Source organism: Phoenix dactylifera, chromosome 3 (genome assembly GCF_051530095.1).
Source record: "Phoenix dactylifera cultivar Ajwa chromosome 3, Ajwa_hap1_PhDact_Kaust_v1.1, whole genome shotgun sequence".
Taxonomy (NCBI): Eukaryota; Viridiplantae; Streptophyta; class Magnoliopsida; order Arecales; family Arecaceae; genus Phoenix; species Phoenix dactylifera.
The window spans coordinates 42,727,752-42,737,581 of record NC_143192.1 but is presented as its reverse complement, the minus strand read 5'-3'; the positions used below and the strand labels follow the sequence as shown (position 1 = coordinate 42,737,581).

Genomic DNA, 9,830 nt, shown 5'->3' with positions numbered 1-9,830 from the left:
CCTGACGTGCTTGACACAGAGAGAGAAAAATGTCCCAACCGATTTATCGCCGACACAACCCAACCAAGATAAAGGTGAAATCTAGTTCTGGAAGTTAAAAACTGCCCAAAAGCGATATAATACTGAACGATCTGGAAGAAAGGCAGAGAAGTAATTTGGTATACCTTGTCATCTATGTAGACGGCCCAAAAGCGGGGAACGCACAGTCATAGGGATCAGAGGGCAGGATCGATGGAAGGTCCTGCTGCGGCCTAGACCTCGTCGATATTGTTAGTTTAGCTGTACATTAGCATAGCTTAGTTGTACATTAGCTTAGCTAGTGACGTGACTGTATATTACCTGACATAATAGCCGATAGCCACCTTCCCCTTATAAAAGGTGGGCTATGGCTATTTCCCATATGCAATCACAAAGGATCTTTCTCTTCTCCTTCTCTTCCACTCCTTCCCCCTCCTTTTATATGGTATCAGAGCATTTTGTTTACCTAATTGGCAAAAGAGACAATCAAAAGGTTGAAAGTTAACTTCCTCCAAACAACCGCTTGAAGCCTGGACACCAGACAAGGATGCATGCCCCAAATAAGAATGCCAAAGACTCGAGGAGACAACAGCAACAGATGGAATCGGACTAAAGTTAGGTACATATAATGATGTGAGCTCAAACAGACGACCAACTTCACGCCCGGTCCCAACGAGCTGACCTGTCTTCTGATCCTGCACATCACAACCTTTGTCAGTAAAGGTTACCTTAAGGCCATTTTCTACAACATTTATTTCTCTCAGCTACTTTCTTGGTCTCGAGGTGACTTCTAGCTCAGATGGCTATTATCTTTCACAGGCTAAGTATGCTTCCAAGTTGATATCTTGTGCTGGGTTGACAGATAGCAAGACCGTAGATAGTCCTCTGGAAATGAATGTTAAGCTTCTTCCCACAGATGGTAAACTATTGACAGATGCAACTCTGTATCGGCAGTTGGTTGACAATCTCATCTACCTGATTGGGACACGCCCTGACATTTCTTATGCAGTCACCCTAGCTAGTCAGTTTATGCATGCACCGCGCTCTACACACTATGCAGCAGTCCTACGTATCCTTTGATATGTTAAGGGTACATTGTTTTATGATCTTCATTTTTCAGCCTACTCCACTTTAGATATACAGGCCTATTCTGATGCTAATTGGGCTGGAGACCCTACAGATCGCCGCTCTACCACAGGCTATTGTTTTTTGCTTAGGTCATCTCTTATCTCTTGGAAAAGCAAGAAGCAAACGGTTGTCTCTCGCTCCAGTACAGAGGCTGACTATCGTGCACTGGCAGATACTACCTCTGAGTTCTTATGGCTTCGATGGCTACTGTATGATATGGGTGTTCCTTTGACTAGCAGTTTTCCTCTACATTGTGATAACGTAAGTGCCATGCAGATTGCTCGTAACGATGTGTTTTATGAGCGAACGAAGCATATTGAGATAGACTGTCACTTCATTCGGCATCATATCATGCAAGGTACTCTTCAGTTGATATATATTGCTTCTGCGGATCAGTTTGCTGATATTTTTACGAAGGCACATCCACCGGAGCGTCATCGTTATTTGGTTCAGAAACTCAAGATGGCATCTTCGCTCTCATCTTGAGTTGAGGGAGGATGTTAGCTTAGCTGTGCATTAGCTTAGCTAGTGACGTGACTGTACATTACTTGACATAGTAGCCGTTGGAACTGTACATTAGCCGTTGTATACGATAGCCACCTTCTCCTTATAAAAGGTAGGCTGTGGTTGTTTCCCATATGCAATCACAAAGGATCTCTCTTCTCCTTCTCTTCCACTCCTTCCTCCTTCTTCTTTTACAAATATACTGAACGATGATCATGGACTCGCAGATGGGCTTGCCGTTGTGGATGAGGACAGGCATCTTCTTGTAGTCCCCGGCACCTCCTCCAAGAACTCGTAGCCCACCCCCTTGAGGTTTAGAGCAATTCCTGCCCTCAACACAAATGGGCTCGCCCACAACCCCAACAACTTCAATTCCTGACCTCCTGCCATTCTCTCCGTATATTCTCTCGAAAGTAGGAGCGAAGGAAAATATTTGATAGTAGGTGTGGGTTAGAAGATGCTTTAGATGTGAGTATATATAGAGGTGAAGGGAGCAGGCTTGGACAATCGTCACACGTGACGGGATACTACTCTAAGATTTGGTGGGAGACTATTACGGGCTGATTTGCTGGTTTTTTTTTTTTTTTTTTTGGCTAAAAATAGGTATCTCATACAATGGGGTACAGATACATTCAATAGAGCTAGCAAACAGCAAATCACACAATATCCTAGGCAAGTCCCCCTCCTCGTGCTTTTCCGGTGTCACATCATAAGAAATTTTTTTTTAATGCAAAGGAATCGAAGAAATTTAGGCAAGCTTCTAAACAATCAGCATGAATCATATGATGCCGCACCTGCTGCCGTCAGGTCATTTGTTCAAAGGTCATTATTAATTCCGAATCAAGCTTAAGGGTCATGGTGTTGCTGCTATTCTACATATTTTGAATGTATAATATTATGCAGACGCATGCACTTGTAGCTTGGAGCTCAAGTTATGGAATCAAAGTTTGAATTTTGACCTATCTTTATTTTGTTTGCCAGAATTTTCCGCTGACATGGTGGGAGAAGCGTTGGTTTAGAGCTTTCTTTTTTTAAGATCTAAGATCTCTGCATTAATAAGTCCAATGCCATTCTTATGAAGCCAAGCTAATTATTCTGGCGACTCACTGGCCAAATTTCAACGAAGAGACGATGGCCTAACAACCAAAAGGAGGAGAGAACGACCAACCACCAAGACTCCCCTCCGGCGAGTTCTTCCAGCCGGATCAGCGACGAGAACCCGAGATCCTCTACGGCAACAACCTCAAAAATCATCTCAAAATCAACAGCGAACTTGGATGATCAATGGTGAGGTTCGAAGAAAAGGTGAGGTCCCTTAAATAGACATGGAGACTAGAGTTTTCTAGCCTTCAACAGAGTAAGTCTTCTCTTCTAACTCAAATATGGAAACTTCATTTTCCCCTTTTTTTCTCTCTCTCTCTTTGGGCCTATTTCTGCATGGGCCGGGCCAATGGACTGGGTCTCACATATGGATGGGTGAAGATGAAAGGAAGTGGGCATATAGGTCCCCCAACCATCAACTGTTCTTTTTTTCGTTGGGGATCAAAGTCGTGGAATCTAAGGTTGTAAGCGGTGGTTTAGATTGGTCGGTTTTTTTTATCATTAATTCTCCTTGTTATTAACAACGAAAAATCGAGCCCCCCTTGCAAACCATGGGCCGAGCGAGGTACCGTCTATCCAGAGATTCTGATGTACCTGTAGTCTGTAGACCAATATAAAAGTGACACATCGTCAAACGTCATTTGTTATAATAGGTCGCATCAAGTACTTCCATCGTAACTATTAAAGGCGTTCGACCTAGCATGGTGTTTGGACAGTTGAACTCGTTGCATCGTACACTATTCGTAAGATCATTAAAATAATCCATTATGCCATGCCTGATCGTGGAATGGAACATGAAGGGACATACCTTTTGGGCCCGTTTGTTCCGTGGAGAAGAGGAAGAAAAAAAATATGACCAATGAAAAAAATAATGGGATATATCTTATTTGATTGAAGTTTTTTAAAAAAAGAGATGAAAAAGTTGTATTCCAATAAAAATATGATTTCCATATTTACCAAACGAGCCCTTTATTCAAAAAAATTGTTTTTATCCGAATAAGTGAAGATGCACTCCATAGGTCAGAGTTTTGCGCATTTGTTTGCGCACAAGATGTTACATGGAGAGCAAAGCTGATTATTCTTTGTTGTAAAGTGAATTTACCTATTATGGATACCGATAAAATTGCCTATCTATCGATGGAGTGAATAAAAAGGAAAAAGATACCTACTCAACAGTCAAGCTGGGCTGGATAAGGGCCTAGCTTAGCACTAGATATAATCAAAATTTGCTAAATCCAAATCCGATCTGACCCAACCTTCGGACCTAATTTTCCGACCCGAGCCTAGTACTTAGTCAAACTTCAGTTTCGAAGCAAATCTTAGGCTTTCTTGACTAAAGTAGGCTGCATATATCAGCGAATTCAAAAGCCCTCCATCAGTATTGCTTAGGAGTGAGATAACTCTTGCTGATCGATCAAGTGAGAATTGAGGCAGAGCTCTTGAAGGCTGAAGAAGCTCCTCTAGCCCCAAGCAACACCCACATATACCACTCTCCCTTTTTAATCCTCCCCAACCCCAACTCCATTTTCGTTCTGCAACTCTCTCTCTCTCTCTCTCTCTCTCTCTCTCTCTCTCTCTCTCTCTCTCCCTCCGTCTTTCTCCCTCCCTCCCTCCCCAGATCTAAAAATCCAAGTAGCTCTACATAGGAGCCTTCTTCAGCTCTTCCAAAAAGTCTTCGAAGAAGAAGTGCTGCTCGATCTCTCGTAGCAATGCCTCCATTGTCAACTCCTCCGATAACCATGACTCCGCCTCCACTCCATCCTCCCCACCTCCTCCGGTCTCTGCCTAGTAGATAAACCACCCTCCACTATCGTTTTGTCTTCTCTCCCGACCTCCTACTCCATCTCCGACCTCTTCGCTGTCTTCAACCGCGGCGGCGATAGAAAGATTATGCGGCAAGAGTTCGAGGCTATCCTATGCTAGCTCAGTGTGTCGTGGATCCGCCCATGAACGAGGTGATGGATCGCAACGGCAACAGGTACGTCAGTTTGGAGGAGTTTGGGGCGATCGGGTAGGCCTTCAGGCCACCTTGTTCATTGGCATAGAGGCGGAGCTCCTTTAGCCCTCTCCCCACTTTGCAGATTGGTGATGGTGGATTAAGGCGAGGAGGTGAGGACGCTTTAACCCTAGGCGCGCCCCGATCTTCCTTTAATAAGGTGAACCACCTAATTTTATTCAAATTGGTTGGATCACCAAACCGGGCATGGGTGGTTTATATATATATATATATTTTATATTATATATTTTATATTAAATAAATTTTGGGCTCGAGTCAGACTCGAGCTAGGCCGATATAAATCTGAGTCCAATCTATTTAATGAACGGATTCAAATTTCATATCCGACTTGATTCATCAAGCTTACATTTCTTGAGATACCTTCAAAATTTTTTTGTGCTTGGGCAAACTGTTTTGCATTTGAATAAGTCCAAAGAGAATAGTTAGAGAGGAGATTAAAAGGATGAGGACAACATGATTGTTGGGTGGGATAGTTTGCCCTATTCTATAAGAATAATTCTATTTGGCACAAAACTAATATTATTTGGTTAGAGGGATAAGTTCATCTTATATAATAATGGATAAAATTGCCGTTCTAGCTAGGGAGGTTGAATGAAAATGAGATAGAATGGAGAGGAAAATAAAATAAAGGGACGAAACAGTTATTGAACAAGATAGTTCTTACCCAACTTCGTAAAGTAATTCCTTTCGGCTTAGAGAGTTGGATTAAAGTACCTCACCTTTTGGGTGTTGACTATATATCTTAATTTAGGACTAAAATCGAATTGGATACTAGTATATTCATATCCATATGGATCAAACTAAACATAGCCTAAAGAAAAAAATTGTTCTGCAACTTATGGCACCCAATCTTCAAGCTAAATTAATACAAATAATCCCTTAATCATGTAAATATTTTAGGGAAATTGGAGTTCATTTTTTTGTTGGAGTTGTTTCCTGAGTCTATCACCTAGCAACTACTTCTTGCAAGCTCATGACCAATCCAATTTTTGAAGCACGAAGTGATTCTTAAGAAAGATGCTTGTGAACTTCTCCATCACAAAACTATCAATCTATCGAAATGCTGAATTATGTGGCATAGTTCTGTTGAATTATGTGGGCCTTTCTCGTTTTGTTACCTGTAGACAAAAACATGATAAAATAAAATATAGACAGAAGCATACATATGGATGTAGAGGTCTAGCAGATCATGTCAAACTACCAGAGCTCATTATGCTAATGGAAACTTCGTTTTTTTTTTTTTGAAAGTATTGGAGGAAGCGAAAAATCATATGAACTATCTTCCCCGCCGCCCAGACTAAGATTCTTTCCTATCGCGCTATGGGCTTTGATGCTTACGCGCGCCTTAGCACGCGAAATATTGCCTTCCTAACTAAGCTAAGAGCTCCCGACACCTATTGATCGAAAAGGAGTTTCACCTTTGTACCCAAGAAAGGCAGAAAGCGTCCGAAGAGCTTCTCCCAGCTACATCAAAAGAACAGAGCTAACATGTAATTGGTAGCTGTCTTTGTTTTTGTCAGGGGACAAACTTTCCCGCTAAATAAAACAGAGCAGTGCTTTCTTCAGGATCGCATATACAGCTGCTTGAACCATGATCAATTCTTTTTTTGAAAAACCTTGCTGAATTCTATCAACATATCGACCTGAGGCATAATATTGACCACGGCATCGTTGGAACAGAAACGCTCCGCCCATCCAACCAAAAGAGGTAACTTTTCTCCGTCAATAAATTTGATGCCGACCATCTTCTCAACTGCCTTCAGCCCCCCCAACCAGCTACCAAAGGCGATATCAATGTAGCCAATAGTCTCCCCGCCGAAGAAGCTTTTCCCTTTGCAACATTTCGTGAAAGCATCTTCCAGCAGTTGGACGGTGGTGAATATTTGTTCTATTGCTTGTTCCTTGCTCCCTTCAAGCGCTCCTATCAAGATCGGGACTGCCGATGGAAGCTATGACAAAGCAAGAAACATGAAAAATAATATATTTATTTGCATCCACTATACTAATAAATTACGTTTTGTTGGTCAGATTTAAAAACTTTACTACAAAATCTTTGAATATCCTGTAAAATTGCTAATCCGGACTCCTTGCCATCTATGAGAGCATATATCCATTCACCCAATTTCGCCCAAAATTAACAGCAAAGGAAAATCTACATGTGACTACGAACTTGCACGGCATGCTGTCAAATGAAGCAGGCAAATTTCTTGGCTTTTCGTAAAAACTACAAAATTAGCTTTGATCAGTTGTACCTTGTCATCGATGTATGCAGCCCAGAAGCGAGCGATGGCGCGCTCATAGGGGTCGGCGGGGAGGATGGAAGGCCCTGCACTGGCCCATACCTCGTCGACGTACTCGACGATGATCATGGACTCGCAAATGGGCTTGCCATTATGGATGAGGACGGGCATCTTCTTGTAGACGGGATTGGACTTGAGGAGGATCTCGCTCTTTTTCCCGAACTCCTCTTGCAAGAGCTCGTAGCCCACCCCCTTGAGGTGGAGGGCGATCCCCACCCTGACCACAAAGGGGCTTCCCCAACTACCCACCAACTTCACCACCTCTCCAGCTGCTGCCATTCTCTCCAAAATCATGCGATTGCAGGCCTCATCTGATCTAGACTATATGGACGAGATGGAGTGCAACAGGTCGAGTATTTTCTAAATTGGCGGCGAAAGTTTGGAGTATCTGATGGCTAATGGGCTCGTGCTGCCAAAAAGGTCAAAGCTGCTGCCCTTGGTTTTTGATGGGAATGCACTTGGGGAGCTGATGACAAGTTTTTGGCCTCTATTGGCAGGACTTCTTAGACTACGTAAGCGCTGAGATCAAGGCTCTGGCTGCTTAATTTTCCTAGCTTCCTTCAGGTCCTTATTCTGCGTTATTGGTGGCGTCCAAGGCCAATTTGTTCTTCCAACGACCGTGGACCGAGTTCGGGGTACCATGAACAAAAGCAGAAAAAGAATGGAAGAACAAAAGTGTGAGACACGGGGCTTAATATGGGAGGAACCGGGCAGAGGATTGGCGATCCTCTCCGGCTCCTCCAGGAACAATTGGGGCAAGGCACCGCCAGCATCCTGCGGCACCCTCCCTCCAGTCAAACCGCAGCCAATCACGGCCGTGGATCACGCTCGACCGCCGCAATTTTCGCGGCGGAGAGTCATTACGAGGGGATGATAAAAATCCCTCTTTTTCTTCCCAGATCACTACCAAGCCCCTCTCCTCCCTCTCCTTCCTCTGTTCTTGCCTCCCGAGTGACCGGCGTGCTCTCCCAGCCAAGCACCGTCCGAATCCACTCGTGGCCTTCCCCTATTTCTGGATCTACTTCCCCTTCGGAAAGTGCTGTCGCCGCCGCCGCTTGACACCGGATCGAGCCTCCCTTAGCCGAGATCCACCACCTCCGTCGACCGCCGTTGAGTTTTCCTCCTCCTTGTCTTCGATCTATTGCCAAAAGAATTGATTTTTTTCTCCTCTGTTTCGGCCCCAGAAACCGAGATCATCTCGGTTGCTTCTCCTCCCCGTCAGCCACTGCAACGGCTGCCGGGCGCCATGGTGGCCGGCTGGCCATCGACCGAGGGGTGGCCTCTGGCCACCCAGGCCGGCCACCCCGCCGGCGCTCTTTTTCTTCCATCTCTCCTTCTTCCCCTGTCCGTGGGGGGTTTGGGGAAGGAGGAGGCCCATCACGGGCCAAACTGGGCCCGTTGGGCCCTATCTATTTCAGGCCCAACTTGGGCCTATTCTAGCCCGGTTAGGCCAGTTGGCCATACCTTATATGGGCCCAATTTGGGTCTATTTGAAACCCGAATCCGAAACCCAAAATCCGAAACCCAGTTCAGACCCGAAACCCGAACCCGAAATCCAGTTCAACTCCGAACTCGAACCCAAAACCCGAACCCGAACCCGAGCCCATTTGGCCAGTAAAGAAAAATTTTGTAGAAAAGCCCTTGGCAGTATGTTATTTCACAAAAGGATCTTCTGTAATTTGTATTGGATCCCTATAAGAAAGATTTATTACATAAAGGTCCCCAACTAAATTTATTTGGTCCTTTTTCTCGATTTTTATTACGGAATGGTGCTATGTAATTAGATATTGGTCCCTAAAATGAATTTTTATTTCATAAATGAACCAATTAGAGGTCATCCTTGGGGGCCCTATTGGGCTGGGTCTATGTGGGCCCATTGGGCCATGTCCGATGTGGGCCCTATCGGGCCATGTTCATTATGGACTAACTCTGGGCCCTATTGGGCCGTGCCCAGTAGTATTATTTCTAAATTTTGTTTAGCTCTAAAATTAACAAGGAATTAATTAAATTTAAACAGGTGAACCTGATCCACCTATCTGAAGTAGGGGTTAAGCGAGAAAAGGTAAGTAATTTAATGCTTCAAAGTGCATTTATGAAATTATTTAGTAAAATAACTATTAGTGGATTAAATTTCAAAATATGATTTGTATTTAGTAAAATGGGTATGGCATGTTTAAATTTTATCTGAAAATTTTGTTATATGCTCTGAAATCCGTAAACTATGACTGGGCAATTTATGAAATCTGTTATATATATATATATATATATATATATATATATATATATATATATATATGCATTCTCAGCATGGCTATGATCTATTCTGTTCTGTTCTGGCCCCGCCAATGGGGATTATACGTTGGACCTGTCGACTTGTAATCTGTGAGGAACCGGTTTCGACACCGCGCCACCAGTGATTAGAATAGTGGTTTCTAGACACCGTTGCCACCGGTGACTAACAATAGTAGTTTCTGGCACTCTGTGCAACCCATGCCACTGGGTTACGTGACCGTAGCCTATTATGTTGAGATTCTGGTATCAGAGTTTTTGAAAAAATGATAATAAGTTTTGAAAACAGTAAAACGATATTATTTATGATTTATTCCGGACATTATCCTGTATTTTGATCTGATATGCTCTGACCCCACTTTAGGGTATTTTGTTGCTTACTGGGCTAGTGTAGCTCATTATTTTATTTTCTCTATTTTTCAGATCCAGATGCTTGATTGCACGGAATTGGGGAGTACGTTAGATTTTCCGAT

At 43.5% G+C, this 9,830-nt stretch overlaps 1 protein-coding gene across 1 annotated transcript; it reads right to left on the bottom strand.

The window, feature by feature from the left end:
• Positions 1 to 6,165: 6,165 nt before the first annotated feature.
• LOC103699846 (glutathione S-transferase U18-like) lies at positions 6,166 to 7,383 on the bottom strand. Its single transcript, XM_008781849.6, has 2 exons — positions 7,021 to 7,383; positions 6,166 to 6,717 (listed from the first exon to the last, which is right to left on the bottom strand). The coding sequence occupies exons 1-2, from the start codon at positions 7,360 to 7,362 to the stop codon at positions 6,364 to 6,366; spliced, it is 696 nt and encodes a 231-aa protein (XP_008780071.3). The 5' UTR covers positions 7,363 to 7,383; the 3' UTR covers positions 6,166 to 6,363.
• Between the last annotated feature and the right edge of the window lie 2,447 nt (positions 7,384 to 9,830).

Coding starts and splice junctions, on each gene's coding strand:
- LOC103699846 (XM_008781849.6), bottom strand. CDS start 7,362: ATGATTTTGGAGAGAATGGCAGCAGCTGGAGAGGTGGTGAAGTTGGTG. Junction 6,718..7,020: donor CTGCATACATCGATGACAAG/GTACAACTGATC, acceptor GCTTTGTCATAG/CTTCCATCGGCAGTCCCGAT.